Below are 16,848 nucleotides of genomic sequence, written 5' to 3'. Positions count from 1 at the left end.
ATCTGATCTCTTCTTGAGGAAAAGCCGCCCACGGTTCTTCACAATCTGGAAGACTCGCCCTGCCCAGTATGCTCTCGACAAATGTCTCCCAATCCTCGGAGACTACGTTAAGTGCGGTCCTTACCATCAACTCCTGATCCGGCATGGCCCCCATGGAAGTCAGTTGGTCACAGATCTCCTTTAACCGACCGAGAAAGACATCTCTCTGCTCTCCCTTCTGCATCTAGTATGACCTTAGCTGATTCTCTAGGAGCATCTTCCTCGGCAAGAAAGTATGATGGTACAATGTCCAAAGTGTCCCACATCTCCTTTGTCGTTTCCTTCTCGGCAATGTGTGGGACCACATGATCCTTGACCCAATTAAGGATGATACACTTTGTCTTAGTCATTGCCTCCTTGTACCTTTCATTAGCTACCAGGTCAACTACGATAGCCATCACTCTCAAGGCAAAAACCTTTGATACGATGTCTGTCTATAATGGACAAGATCCTGGCCTTCTAGACCACAAAGTTGGATGCTCCGTCCAGCCTGTCCTAATCTCTCAGCCCATTCACGGCCATCTCACTGCTCTTTTGTCGACTCCTCTGAGTCTCTCTACTTCCTGCCTGAAAGTTCTCGGTTCAACTCCTGCTGAGTCTCTCTACTTCCCGCGCAAAATTTCTCTTCTGGACTCCCTCTGAGTCCCGATTTCCCTCCTAGAAATCCTCCTGCCAACCATCAAGTTGCCCCTCTCCAATCGTTCGTGCAATTGCAACACTGATTCGGATTCCTTGGCTAGAAATCCGCCTTGGCAGCAACTTCGTCTACCTTGGTCTTGCCCTGTTAGGAACTGTTCTAACCACAGTACCCCACCAGCTTCACTCCCGCAAACTGCCCACAGCTTCCTTCACCCCAGCAACTGAAGGATTGAGCCTCTTAGCTCTGCGCAATCCTGACACCGGCAAAACAGCTCCCTCAGCCAACTGCGTCAACCCTCCTGGCCTCTGCATGAGCCTCTCTCTGCCCTCCTCAGCCTCTGCGCTAGCCTCTCTCTGGCCCAGACTAATGACACAGTCCCTCTGCGTCAACCCTTCCTCTGTTGCTTCTGCAAGGATCAACTACTGTCACTCGGGATAGTTGATTCTGCTGCAAATGCTCTGCTCAACTGATGCCTTCAACTCTCCTGTGATCTGTAACCACGCTTTGATACATGTTGAATTTTCTAAGTCTATCCGTTAAAAAACTAATCTGTATTCTGCTGGTTTATTTTTTCTACTTGTAAATTCTGAACAAGTTAAAAAGACATTTAAATAACGAAATAAACATAATACAGTCACAATATTTATAGATCATCAACTGAAAGAAAACAAGCACACAAGTGACACCGTTATTATTGGACAAATGTCCCTAGAAAAACCCAATGCGGGAAAACTGGTGCAGCTATTCAAAGGGTTTATTATTATGCAGTGTTTCCTCGAGTACAACTGGGTGCCTAACCGGCTCACCCTACAGAGAAAAATTCACGGCAACAATACCTCTATATTCGGAAACAGGTATTCAGAAAACCTGTCCCACGAAACCCTGTCCGGCACAACTGAAGCTCAATGCTAGCCCTTCTGGCCTCTGCGTCAACCCCAAGGCCCTCTGCGTCAGCCCTCTGAGGCACTGCGCAGCCTATGGGACCCTCTACGTCACTCTAGCATCATCTGCGTGGATGACGCAGCCCCTCTGGCCTCTGCATTGTCTCTGCTGGGCTCTACGTGCCCTGAACTGGCTGCTGCTCTCGCTCTCCCTACTTCTGCGCTGGTCTCTCAGTACTGTCTCTACCTCTTTGTCCAGTACTCACTGCCCCTCGCTATTGATCACTGATTCACTTTTGCTTAGCAACCCCGCTCTAGCAAAATGAATGACTGATCACTCTGGTGTGTTCTCCAATTGACCCTCAAGCCTCCTCTTATACTTTTGTTGGTCCTTCAACAGCCGAGATTAAATCTCTAATCAACGGCTAACATTAAATTTGGCTTGATCCATGACTTTTGGAACCTTCTAACCCAGTTTTATATTAATACCCATTAATATTTTATTTTTCCTAAGTTTAGACTTAGGAACTCCATTAAAAATATTAATTATTTTAATATCTCCCAAACCGGGTACAATCTGTCCAAACCATTTCTGGGTCTTGGAGATCTCATGTTCTTTAGCCTCTCCACCAATTTTCATGGCTAGAGCACATCCGATGCTACCCCAAATCAACATTAATGACCTCTCAGAAATAATAAAAAAAAAGAACTATTCACTGAGCCTGTCATTGTCAACATACATTCTTTGTGAAGAATCTTTGTTATTATGTGCATGCATTACCTCTCTAACCTACCTGTCACCATGCCAAACGCCTTCATTTGCAGTCAATAATTGTGCTATTGTTGAAAATTCTAAAACAAACATATCGCACCCAATATAATGAATAAATCATTAATATGTTTTATGCTTAGTGCTCCCTCTGACTGTCATTTTTTCCAACACTGTCATGGACTGTTCGCCTCCTCTTCTATGCATGCTCAGAATTTTCCTACTCAGATCTAAGGTTGCTCTGTGTTGGTCCGACCTACCATGGTGAACGTTGTCTGCCTAACAGTGAGAACATGTTGCGTTGACCTCCATTTTGTGAAGGACATTTGTGGATTTGTGTGTTGTTGCAGATGCAGTGAGAGATCTCAAGGGCAGAGAAAGGGATTTATGATATACTTTCTTTGAAATAGGAATTTTCAGAGACAATTGTACCAGAGTTGTGGTCGCCATCGTTATATTGACGATGATGGGATCAAATTTCTTGACCTTTGATTCTCCTTCGAACAAGCCACTGTCCAAATTGTATAGGAAGTTTTTTTTTTGTGTCGAATAAAAAAGAGGGGAAGCTATTATTGAATATTGTGTTAAATGTTAAACGATGTTCTACAGTAGACCATCAATGTTGTTTGTATTGAATATGTTAGTGTGGATTGACTTTGCTGCATAATCATGGTGTTTTGTTGAGGTGTGGCTGCTCAGCATGGTGTGGTTGCTGGGATACAAGCCCAAGTCTCATATTCTACCTCTGTTGGAGTGTACCACTTTTGGTTCTACGCTTACGTGGTCGTGTTGACTAGGATGTGATTTGAAACCAGGGCTTTGGTGTAATGTAATATCTCTGTGAAACTGTTGGCATGGCTAGTTTTCTTTATGGCTTACTTGAAATGTTTTCTTTATGGCTAGTTTGTTGAGTATTATGGTAGTTCTAAATTTATTATTACAGGACTTTGTTGCTGGACTCACTACTAGGATGTCATCACTATTGCTTGGAAGAAGCAGTCTGAGTCTCAAGAAAATAAATACACTTGCATAGTCACATCGCTCCCTCTATCATCGTAGTTTGCCTTAGAGGGATTGTTACCACGCCATTAAAGAATCGCCTTGTGGAGCAGTCGAAGGTTACAAAACTGAAGAAGACCACAACGCCGAAGCCATGAGCAGTCATGGTGTTTAGATCTCACGTTATCTTAATACCCACAACCTCGTGGTAACGCTGGAAATAGTTTCAAAAAGTGCCATTTAAGGAGTGAGACAAGCTGGTATAATAGAGTTGTTGTTCTAGATCGTGAGAAATTCTCTGCACTTTATATAAAAGCAGTCCTTTGTGAAGGAGAGAAGACTTTTATATTGAATTCCTTTAAGAGATTGCACATTGGTTGATGTTGTTTCATTTGTTGTGAAATGGATCGAATGGAAATATATTAGAATTATTGAATACTTTAATACATGCCAATGTTGATGGGATGATAAACATTAGCAAGAATACTCTATGATATTAAAACATGTCTACAGTATACACAGGAGAAGGTAGACTTTTTGGAGCTTGAATCTCAGCTGCAGCGAGGAAAATTACAACAATGGAGTCATCACTCTGAACTTATTTCTGTTCAGAACATTGAGATAGACTCCCATCAGCAGCAAATCAATAATGTTGATCTAGTACCCAATGAAGGAGCGGATTTGCAGAAAGAAGCAGAAATTCATCATACACTTCCTAAGCCCATCATCAAACCTTGGGAAGAACTTGTCCATAACAATCACAGAACTGGTCTTGGATATGACAAGGATGTGTCCTTTCATATTCCAGATTACTCAAAGCTCATCCAGTTCCATAGTGTTGGGTTTCTTCATGTCGGTTCACCTTCAGTTATTTTAGATTTTGCTCCTCTTCTACAACAACCACAACAGATTGTTAAGTGCCAACACTGTGACAGAGTTAACCATATGAAAGATCATTATTTTGATCTTCACCCATGTGAGCATTGTCATAAAACCACTCATTCTTCAAACAGATGCTTCAAAAACAAGCCTCCCACAAGAACAAAGATTCACCTTGGATGGATAGCTTCTTGGCAATGGGTTTCAACAGCTAAGAAGATATTTCAGTCGTATGTCAAAATTTGTTCTAAGTATTGAAAAGTCTTGCAGTTGAGTTTTCTCCATCATCTCACCTTGTATCTAAAGGGGGGGAAGTGATGGTCATCTACAAGCTTCAAATCCACATCAAGTGAGCCTAAGCCACAACCTGCCATACCAGATTCAGAGTTGTAGCCAGAGAAAGAGATGCCCCTGAGCATGCCTTTGGTTGGTGGTCAACCTTAAACCATCTATGTGGGGTTGAGACCTCCCTTTTCAAGTTGAGCTTCTCCCTCTTCAAATAATATGGGACACTTCTTCTAGTAGAAGACTTCAGCTTCTTGCTAGTTCTGGAAGAGTTCCAAGAATTGCATTAAGCATTCCAGAGTTCATGGTCATCCTTAAACCACCGCAGGTTGTAGACCTCCATTTTCCAGGTTGAAGGTCTCCCTCTCCAAAGCATTAGGGACACTTCCTCTAGCAGAAGATTTCAGCTTCTTGCCAGTTTTGGAAGAGGTTCGGGAATTGCACTAAGTGTTCCATTGTTGGTGGTCATCCTTAAACCACCACCTTATACATGTTACCACTCAAACTAGTAGGGGACCTAAGGGAATCCCTAAAGGGAAAATGCTAGATCAAGGGCAGCAGATGGAGAGTTAGCCCACTATCACCTTAGCTAAGGCTCCCTTCTATTTAAGGACTTTCACCAATGGGAGGAGACCCGGTATATTATGGAGTCACCGATGAAGGATAAATCAATGAAAGGATATGGAGTGAACCGAATAATTTCCTTCCCAAAAGAGTTAGAAAGATAGGACTTGCTTTCTTTCTAAGGTACAATGTCTTCTAGGGAAATGAAGGGAGGATTTGAGGTTTAGTTTTACGGGATATGACTTGTGAAGGAGCTTCCCAATCCCTAAAATCCTTATTAAAATTGGTATCCCGAATGGTTCTTGAAGAATTGTCTTTCCAAAGGAATGGGACCACAAGGGACCAAGTGGACCATGTCTAGGGTAGGGGTAAAGAATATGGCAACCAATGATGTCCTTACCTAAACAAGGTGGGGGAAACGATCAAAGAAAGAATTTTCACTTAAAGGTGTTGAATTGATCTTATGAGGCACTAGCCTTGGGGATGCTAGGAAAACATTTGATCTCGGAGCTATAGCTTGGTTTTTCTCACAACTCCACTGTCGGAATAGCCTCAAATTTGGAGGAGGTCTTGAGAAGACACCAACGCAGGAGACGCTAGGAGATCGAACTCTTTGGAGGGATAGTTGACCCAATTTGGCTAGACCTACAAAAAGGTGAAAAAGGTATGATTTTAGATGACCACCTCTTGGTAGATCAGTGCCTTAGACTTGGGAGAATGGAGTCTAATGAATATGAGTAAGGACCTTTGGTTCTTAGTCAATCAGGCCTCAAGACTACTTCGCTAGCCTTCTAGGTCAAAAAGGAGCAATCTTCCAGCTTTTATACTTTGATGTGCAAACAAGATGATTATCAAGGTCAAATCGTTGATAGAATTACCCCTAGGAGATTTCGTTCACATTACATGGCCCATACATTGAGAGATGCTATAATAGAGACAAAAATCCACAATTTAAGCAATAAATGCATGCAACAATTAGCCCTAAGAATAGCGAAAATCTCAGTCCAATGTATATGACAAAGTAAAACAAGAATAACATTAAAAGAATGTACTTACATGTAATAGAATATATCCAACCATCCACAATTGACAAGAGAGAGGCTCCAAGATAAGATAGACCAATATCCACACCTCAAAATTCATCCATAAAGCTCAATTCATCCTCTAGAAAAAGTGTGAAATTCTAAAGAGAGAAAAGATCCAATCCAAAGTGATGATGAGATAATGAACTCATATCACTTATATTTATACACTAATGAGGAGTTCGAATTAGCTTCCTTGGCCTACATAAGCCCCAAAATAAAATAATGTTCTAATAATCTAACTTTTGGTGACAAGCCCAACAAACTAGCTCATAAATGAAAGATTAAGCCTCTCAAGAGGTCAAATAATAATCTATGCATGTCGTAGGGCCCTCTAAGAGGCGTAATGAGGTCCATGGTACCATAATGAAGAGTAGGACCCTTAAAAGTGATGGACAAGGGGTTGGCCCCTTGTTCTCCAAACAATAAACCTATGTTGCTCCCAATGGTTGTGGGGGCACAATAATAACCTCATGGATCTCCAAATGAGTCGAGGATGCATGTAGATCGTTTGTAAGGGCTTTGATGATTTTGTAGGGGATGCCACATCATCCTATAAGTCCTGGGTTAGGTGCCAAATGCATAGTACATCTCTGGGGCTGGCTGGGAAAAGGTGAACCAGGTGCATCATCCTCATCTATTGGGAGTATCTCAAGCATCTATGACCATCCTTGGGGAACCATGTAATGTTTTATACTGTTGTGGAGGCCCATCGCTCTCAACGCACACCCTACATGTGCTATTAGGACCCCGTATAAGGAGACCAAACCCAAGATGGAGACCATTTGCAATCATGCATAAGATCTAATGCGTCCACTAGCCTTCCAGTACAACAAGACATTAGGGAAATCGAGTAAATGAGCTTACCAACCATGGACCACAAGTGGGGACTTCATAATGGCTTGCCCTTCCATAATGGGCTTAAGGATGCGCAAATGTCTCCTAAACTCCAAATGGGGTTAACCAAGTATCCTATTCGGTGGTTTCTACTTCCAGAGGGGATAATATGTTCAAGGTACATCCCTTAAAAGGTGGTGGCATGTGATAGATAGGTGAATGAAACAGAGGATAAGAAGGGGTGGCCCTAGGCCACATGCTAGGGTACAAGGGTAGCTAATAATAGGGAAGCCCACACTTGGGTTTATCGTGTATAAGAGGGAGCAATCGTGGTACATGAGGTGCCCCAACCTTGATTTTTCCACCCTTCTTTATATGTCTTATGCCTTTTTATGATTTTCTTTGATTAATTGCTCGGGGCTCAAGGGGTAAGGGCATGGTGCATAAGATATAGCAGTGAATACTCCCTTTCAAGGTAGGGTGGTTCATTGCCCACTAGTGGTTGGGACAATCATGGGCTCTTATATGATGAAGGAGGCTCATAGAACCTGTAGGAACCAGGGTGATGGCCATGATGATGGGGTAGAGCTCATGTATTGGCTTTTGCCCACGTGCTAAATGTGTTTGTCCCAGCCATCTTTTGCATTTTGTGGTACATTTTCTTGTTGAATGTGGCCAAATATGCTTTTTTCTTTTCTTTTTAGCTGCATCAATCTCTGGAGCATCATTCCAAGCCTGACTCAAGGTGTGGGCAAGGGGAAGGGGCGAGCTAACCCTATGTGGACCCAATGGAGGAATGTGGACCCAAGTGAGAGAAATGATGAATGGGGTAATAATGAATGGAAAGGGGGTAATATAAGTGGATAAAGGAGCAGGACCCATAGTTTTTAAAACCGGAACCGGTGACCAGACCGGTCCACCTAATGAACCAGTTTACCGACCGGAACCAGTCTAACCGGGACTGGTTTGGTCTAAATGAACCAGTTTTAGAAAAATGTATTAAATAATTAATTTTTAATGAAACAAAACAAATTTTAAGATTTAAAACCATGATTCCAAGCCAATAGAGACAAAATATGCAAAGTTTTCTCATTCATATACCATGTAAAGGTGAATATATTAAAATGGCACCAAGTGCAATATATATCATCGACAAAATAGCAAAATACATAAGCAATGAGGCTCTAAATGGCCTATGAAGTCCAAAAACAATGTTGCAAGCTATGAGGCCATTGGCCTACTACAAGTCTACAGTGTAGACATGATCAATCATCAAGTTCATCACCACTACTACCCACAAGATCATCATCAGGAGCTACATAGACATCATCTGGTTCAGAGTCTAAGGATGTTTCAGCCTGATCTGCAACCTCAGTATCAATGCCACCAATAACAATAGAAGTGGACCTAATGGAAGCACGAGTTTGTTGACTTACATGACTAGTGCCTTCCATTGGCTCTTTGCCTTTCCTTGATGCCGCTACTGATCCTGGTTCTGATGCCGCCACATAATCTGCTTCATCCCCCACTAAAGCCATGTCGATATCAAAATCAGCCTCAAACACAGGTTCTTCAGTCTCCTCCACCCATTCTGATGTTGGATCAATATCGTCCAACACAATGGGATCTAGATCAGGAGTTTTGCTCATCATTTGGAGCTCCGATTGCATTTATTGTTTACCCCCAAACCATGAAATCCTAAAAAACATTAAGTCTGTTGAATTTTGAGTGAAATCTAAAATTCTAGTTTCTCCATATGAAATCCAATGAGGTTGAAACCACTCTCAAACATCCTGAGTCATTTCATGGTAATGTTAAAAACTTAAGTAAAAGGATGAAAATGAAACATTGTTATGATTGAAATGTGTCAGGAAAATGAGAGGGTAGGCATGTTTTCTTGGAGGGACTAGTTTTGGCTTCAAAACTCACAAAAATGCATTTTTTGGGGGGTTATACTTGCCCTGGCAATAAACCAGCCGGTTTAGGACAAAACCGGTCAGTTCCGTCCTAAACCGACCGGTTAGCTCTAATTTTTGGCCAAACAGGGTGTCTGACCGGGTTTTTTTACCAGTTCCAACTGGTGGGCCTGCTAACCGGCCGGTTAGACCGGTAACCGATTAGCTGGGCCAGTTTTGAATACTATCCCCGGACCACACAACCAAAATCGGGGTTTCATATGAAGTATTATCCCTAAAGCCAAATAGTCAGTAAAAGAGACCCCACGTGACTAGAATGCAAGGTTAATATCCCAAAGGGGTCTAAGGGACAAGAGCACAGACCTAACCCATTCTTTCCACCGAATCCCCTCATTAATCCATACCCAGAAGTGTCCATTATAAGCAAACTACAATATTCAATTACCAAATGACAAGGCATACCTTTAGGTTCGAGAGGCCCACCTTCAAACATGCGATCATGGCAGATGGGTGAGGAACCACATGGCTGGCTCAAGTGGCAGAGAAATGGCACAATGAGCTCGTTGGTGGTTGCAAGGGCCTGCTAGTTGCCAGCTAAGGGCCATTTTGGAGAAAAAAAATTATCCTAGGGATACCACCCACAAAATGGTGGGTAACAATACCAACATTTTAGAGAGCACATTCGGCCTAGTGATGCCATGCATTTTTGCACATTTTGTATTACAACTCTCTTCTTGGACTCACACATACCCCTTTGGATTAAGGGGGGGAATGTTGGACACCTAATCCGCTAAGGGTTATGGTGTGGAAGTTAAACCATCAAAGGAAGTCCAAGAGACCTTGGAAGATGAATCCAAGAGTCGCTCTAATGTATTATAAATGTATATCATGTGAATAATATAATGCATTCAATGTTTATCTTTCATATCCTGTCTTCACCATGGTTGTGTCTAACAATGGCAAAGGTAAGGAAAACACATCAACCATTCTATTTATAAAGAACCAAAATATTTTTATTTTCTATTCTAGTTTAGAACAACTATCTTGCCAATTTTTCAAGTTTTATCATAAGAAAGCAATTTTATTTACCTTGCAGTTATTGAAAATAAATTATATTTTAATGAAGGATTGATGCACTAATTTTTGAAGTTTTATTTCATATATTTTTCACAGCGTTAGTTTTCTGCTGCAGAACTACGTGTTTTCACTGTTGTTACAGAACATGTCTAGAGTCTTTTCAAGGTTCCACCTTGTCAGCAAGTATTGTCATTTGGAATCTTGTGCATAGGCTCTTTCATGATCTTGATCGATATCATTTGATTTGCTTAAAAATATATCATTTCATGATCTTTGAATAAATTGAACCAGCAGGTTCATTCCCTTTTAGCATTTACCTAAGTTCTCCATGAAAAAATGATACCATACTTTCAAGCAAAAGTATATACAGAACTTACTTGAGGCGCAGGCAAAACAGCGAAAAAATCAAAAACAAACCAGCCTCGGGCATAATGACCAGCTATTCGTTTTGGGTCATCCACTAACTCTCCAGCTCCAACAGTACGTGAAGTGGGCACAACATAAGCCAACCTGAACTGTAACAAATAAAGTAGGATAGAGAGCACAAAGTCATGCAAATTGAAATTCTAATGATTTCACTGCAAGAAATAACCTTTAAAGCTATAAAAATACAAAATTTCCCATTAAATGTTATTCGAAAGTAAACAAAGAACCCAAAGATGCTCATCCTTAATTATAAAAACATAGAACACCAGTAACAAACAAAAACCAATCAACTTCTACAGTAAATGCACTGACAATACAAACATCTTGCTCAACGTTCAAATATAAAATCATGCATATTTGCTGACAGTTATTTAAGACCAAAGCAAGCAAAGCAGGATTTCCAAACCTTATAAACTGCACTATACCTGTGTGGATGTAGAAAATGGAAACTCTTCATCACTGATATTGATCTGGCAGGTAGGGTAACATAAGAGGGTCTAGGGTCGTCTATGGAAATGTACCCAATGACTAAACATCAAATTTGCAAACTATAGAACTCTATTATGATTATTGTGATGTTACAAGTGTTTACAAAATAAAAATAAAAACCTGCGTAGAAAATCCTTTTCACTATGCATACAAAATACCCTATGTGAACATCAGAGTAAGAAAACAACAGTTCATTTAGGAATAAGAAAGTACAAAAAATAGAAATATTTTACAAACAACAAAATACATTTAATTTTGAATCGAACATGCTAAAGTGGTTTCCAAGATGTTAGATGGAAATCAAGATATTCACATATTTGATAAGTGGTTGTTCAAATGGTGTAACTATCACTTGGGACCACAATCAACCTTAAATTGTAATCATTATTGTATTTCCAAGCTTGACTAATCCTAACCTTGTACACATAGACTCAGAACCTATTGGAGAAGGAGCAATACTATTAAGTTGTTTTAAAGCACAACTCTCATCTATGATTCACTATCATGTGATTGTCTTTCAATCATCTCATAAATTGATTTTCCTAAGGGCACCTATCAAGAGTTGTGTTTCCGTGCTTGGGTGTACTACTCTCGAGTCTCTCTAGTGCACTTGTTCTTATTTCTACTCTCTCCTTCCAGGGTTCTACTCTTTGCTGATTTCTTTTCAAGTGTTGTGCTACCTATGTGCTGGTATGTTCTCTTTATTGCAGGATTTGGGTTTGTGTTGATTTTGTTATACTCTTCTACTATCTCTTGTGAATCTCAACATGGTATCAGAGCAAGTGTGAATTAATGTTACACAAAGCGCGTACATTTTTGGAAGCAAAGCGTCAGAAGCATCATTTTCAAAAAATCCTTGGAAGCGAAGTGTATATATATATATATATATATATACAACCAAAAGTCGTATACACAGCAGAAATATTTAAAACACTTCGTAAACAAAGACATACATTGTAGGATAGTAATTGTAAATTGTATATTGTATAAAAGAATTGATGTAGGATGAGTACAATTGAGAATGAGGGTCTTGTATATATAGCCAGGTAAGTACCCTTTCACGAACAAGGATGTCTCTAAGATATGCCTTTTCATTATTAACTAACTAACCATTAATTAATTTACTTATTATTTGTTATTCTATTTATATTATTATGATTATTATTTATTATCTATTTTTACATAATTTATGTTCATAACATTGTCTTCTCCTTCAAAAAGCTTTGTCCTCAAAGCTTATTGATGAAGGATCAGATCTCTTCTGTCGTTCAAAATATCTTCTTGTTTCTGAGCTTTTATCTTTGTTGATACAAGACGATATGATGTTCTGAGCGATAGACAGAATTGTCGTACTGAAAACAGATCGAACCATCCTAGATTAATCTTCTGGGGAATCTTCTGATCCTTGGAGATGTGTGGTGAATAGTTATCATATGACCAGATTGAGCTCACTTCAATATTCTTCGGAACATAAGTTTGTTTATGTTCTGCATGATATAGATTTGTAGATTGATTAAGGTGTCTACTCTTGTGATTCAGATGTAGATAAGGAATTTTTCTTGTTTGAACTTCCTTAAACGTTTTTATGGCAGTTTCCTGATTTCCATCAGGCATTGTTGTTGTTGACTTAACTACTGAATCCTTATTTGGGGTGTCCTCTGTTTGAATGAAAACCTTTGAGTACATTTTTACTTCAATAGGGTTTGGATTTTCCTGAACTGCGAGATTAGTGGTATTGATGTTTGTTTCTTCAGTTTGGACTGCTATATCTGGAGATTTTGATGTTTCCTTTGTGACAAGTTCTTTGAATCTATTCGTCAATGATTTCTTTTCGTCCTTAAGTTTTTTAATCTACTTTAGCAGATTTTGATTATGATTTTTGAGACGTAAGCATTCCTCATTCTCTGAGTCAACTTTATTTTGGCCTTCACGCTTCTCATTTTTTAAACACTTGATTTGTTCTACTAATGTTTGGTTAAGGCCCTTTAAACGTTTTTCTTCTCCTTGTTCTAATAAATGCTCCTTGAGTTCCTTATTTGATGCTTTAGCTTTCTTGATTTGTTTGAGTAGTTTTTCTTGGTGATCTCTAAGACGCGAAATTTCTTTGTATTTGCTACAAAAGACTTCTTCAAGCTCTTTTTGCTTCTTTGATATAGTTTTTTTGTTATCTTGAAACATCAAGTCTGAGATATCCTTAAGGTCTTTTAATGAAGATTTTATTGATTTTGATTTACTTGTTATGTCTCGAGAGTCGAAACATGACCATCTTCCCTTTACAAGGAAACGTCAAAACTTGTTTCTTTATGTTTAACATGAATGTACCCAAATCCTTAAACTAGGGTTGACCAAGTATGATGTTAGTCTTTTTATCCATCCTTACAGCATGAAATTGAGATATGTACTCATAATGACCTATTGCCACTTGTAGATCACTAATTTTATACTCTTTTTGGTCAAAAATATTTTTCTTTACACCAATACTTAACTCTGGAATTAATAGCTGATTTTCCAAGTTGATTTTGATATAATTTTTTATCATTGCTTGGGTTGATGGCGATATTAACTTCTCTTCCTTGGATACTTCCTTTTACTATAATTACTCCGTGATCTATAACTGAAAGACCATTATAGGAAAACCTTTCTTCCTTAGTCATTCTAGAATTGAGCTCCACCATTTTTTTCAATGATTGATCCCATTTTGTTTTGCCGAGATGACTTTAGGTATATATTTAAAGTTCCTTTGGACTTTGTACTTCAAGCCTCCTTTAAAAGTGCCTTTTTAATATTTTTTTTTTAATTCTTCAAAACTCTTTTAATTGAATTTTCTATTATCCTTAATATTTCAAAACTCCTTTGTATTCTTTTTATATATTTCTACTTATGCTTTTTTCCTTTTGTATTTTAAAAAGAATATCCAAATATTGTTTAAATTCGCTTCTTTTAAGTAACCTTCTATAATAATACCCTCTTTGTACTTATACATATTTTCAATAATTTTACGACTTGAAATTTTCTTTAAATACCCCCTTATAATACAAAATTTCTCTTTACATATCTTTTATTTATAATATTTTCTTTTTCTTTTTGAAAAGTTACATCCCTAGTGAAACGTGGCTATTTACCTCTTTGGGGTATAATATAAAATATATGTCCACTTATGTGTTTTTGACTCAGTTAATGTTCTCTACGTAAAAAGTAAAACTTATCATTCACATAAAGAGTTTTGTATTCCTTTTGTTTTTCTTTTACCTTGAAAATACCATGGGCAATTACCATGGGTTGCTAAAACCACGGGCTTGTAAACTACTTAATGAAGAATCAAGATAATATTATCTACTCTTCCTTCTCTTACATATAGTTTTAAATATATTTGGAAAGATTCCCTCTTAACTTTATCATGCACTTTTTATCAATAATGTAGAACCTTTTTATATATATGAATGTTCTCCTTCAAAATTTACATCGGACTATATTTATTGATTTATTTATTTATTTATTTTAAATCTTCATATGTATTTTTTGTGACTATCTTATTTTTTTCTTCCTTTTTTTTGTTTAATGGCCAAAGCCCTAAATGACAAAACCAGTGGAATGGAGAATCTCCAAGACTGGTGTAGTGAAACGCTTAAATCACGACGACAACAAGGTTGACGATAGGTTGATGGCCAAAGGCCGGATCAGACATAGCTTTGATACCAATGTAATGACAAAAAGTCATATACACAACGGAAATATTTAAAATACTTCGTAAACAAAGACATCCATCGTAGGATAGCAATTGTAAATTACTAAATTGTATATTGTATAAAATAATTGATGTAGGATGAGTACAATTGAGAATGGGGATCTTGTATATATAGCCAGGTAATTGAGAATAAGGTTGAAATTGATTTTCCGTTTCTTCAAGACATTACTCACAATGACATACCTATTCACACCATTAAGAGGCATGATCAATGTTTTCCCATACATCAAAAAGGTTTCTTGGAAGCAGTTGGCCCCATTTATGATATCGATGATGACACTGGCAAGAGCCTTACTTTCCCTTGCCTTCTCCAAGATCCCAATGACATGGCTACATTATCCATGAGCCCTTGCCTCACCCTTTTGTTGGCCTCACTCTCACATTAAAAACAATTCTAAGTCCAAATAATTAAATTAATTCAAATCATGAAAGTTAGGCTTTAATCCTACCTTTCTAGATTGAGTTTGTTCCTCATGGTTAGGAATCAGTTTAGGCTTATTTGGTTGAGAGATTCTCTCCAACTAGTTAGGCTCCTAGATTAGTGTGTTGTTGAGATATTTTCTCAACCATAGTGTCCAAGATAGACGTACTATCTTGAGACCAACTTCCTCATGTATTTATTTGTACTATTATCATTCTTTGTATATTGGACTGATTAATAATTAGAATGTGAAGAATGTTGTAAGGCTGAGGCCTTTTCCGCCATGTCTGCTCTCTATATATCTGATATTTATTTTATTGAGTGTGAGTATATTATTAATTGATTTAGTTTTCTTCAATTGGTATCGGAGCTGCGGTGAGATTAGTTAGAGCTGAGCATGAGCTTAAGGGCTTGATAGTCGAACTGGAGTGAGCCCGATCACTAGTTAACGGAGAAGCCTGCAAATATGGAGCATGCGATTGAAGGAGGCCGACGTTTGTATACCTGAATGGTGTTATGAAGCTTGTGAGAGCCACCACCAAGAAATACGATCAGAAGAATCTGCCAACTGAGCCACGGGAACTATGAGTTGTGGAGTTGGTGATGGTGCTTGTTGTTTGGGGCCCTTGTGAAGAACGAGTAGCGCTGGATCATTGAGTAGAGATGTGTATTATATGGTCCTTCTCTCCTCAAATATTATTTTTACAGCGGAAATGGTAATGGTGGCCACAGCCGAAGCTTCGTGCGGCTCTTGAATCTTCCACGCGCATTTTATATATACACACAGTGTATATTGTTTCTCAAACCTTCGGGCGCCCCGAGTTTCGAATCCGAATTTACAAATTAGACCCAGAAGTTCTCTTACGTGAATCAAGGCATAGTAATACCCTAATCTTAGAAATTCGGCGGGTGCGGAAGCACGACAGAACGAGTGTCGCAAGGTCTTCAGAGAAGAGAGATCGAACGAGTGCTGCAAGGTCTTCAGAGAAGAGAGATTGTGTGTTATTTACTGGGGGGAGAACCAGTCGCTGCATGTCTTCTTCGTCCATATTGACCTCTGCAAGATTGTAAAGGGCGGCTACAGCTGCTACCTGCGCATCTGCCCTAGGAAAACTCAGTAGATCAACTAAGCGCTTATACACCTGAGGTGCAAAAGGAAGAACAAATGGTTCATTATCTAGATTGACAATCAGTCGTCCAACCAACTCCGTAGCAGTACAGTGCCAAGCTTTAACAGGTGACTCTAGCATACCCACGATTGCCTCAACTGCCCTCTTCTCAGTTGTGGGAGCATGTGATGCCTTTGACGAACTGAAGATTCGCAAATTCAGAAAGGGTGCCAGATTGACAATTGTCTCAATTACATTTGTAACATTAATCGGAGGATGATTACAGGGCATTAATCCATTTGATATTTATCAAATGAAATCTCTTGTGTCCGTCCATCAGTACTTCTGTTGTAATTCTTTGAACCTTTTAGCTTCTTAGTGTTTGAAATTTATCTTGAAGTCTCGAGTTCGAATCTCTGTAACAGATTCAAGCAGTCGTAAATTAGGAGTTATTGTGCATGACGCAGTGTCTCAGCTTGGAGAGTCGGCAGCATTTATTGTTGTGCGAATTCACTACAACAAGATTGTCAGAGGTATCCGATTGCTACAGAGACGATAGGATCGATACTACCCCAACGCTATTGAAGCTCTTGGATCATCGGTTCGTTTTCAAGCCGAATCCCCAATTTTTGGCAAAGTCGCAGAAATTAAGCCAGTATGACTCATAAGCATCACATTGGGATAAAATCC

General features: G+C 39.0%; 1 protein-coding gene across 4 annotated transcripts in view; it reads right to left on the bottom strand.

Annotated features, from left to right (window-relative positions):
* LOC149144963 (putative cyclic nucleotide-gated ion channel 20, chloroplastic) overlaps positions 1-16,848 on the bottom strand; it is a 481,236-nt gene that overhangs the window by 298,035 nt on the left and 166,353 nt on the right. For all 4 annotated transcript variants that reach the window (XM_089446392.1, XM_089446393.1, XM_089446390.1 and 1 more), the window contains one exon: positions 10,346-10,483. In XM_089446392.1, the coding sequence (XP_089302518.1) occupies positions 10,346-10,483 (138 nt within the window). The remainder of the gene's footprint in view (positions 1-10,345; positions 10,484-16,848) is intronic.

This window comes from Pinus tabuliformis, chromosome X, assembly GCF_031772625.1.
Source record: "Pinus tabuliformis cultivar Carrire ecotype Pingquan chromosome X, CPIR1, whole genome shotgun sequence".
Taxonomy (NCBI): Eukaryota; Viridiplantae; Streptophyta; class Pinopsida; order Pinales; family Pinaceae; genus Pinus; species Pinus tabuliformis.
Note: the sequence above shows the minus strand (reverse complement) of the source record. Positions and strands in the feature narration are given on the sequence as shown.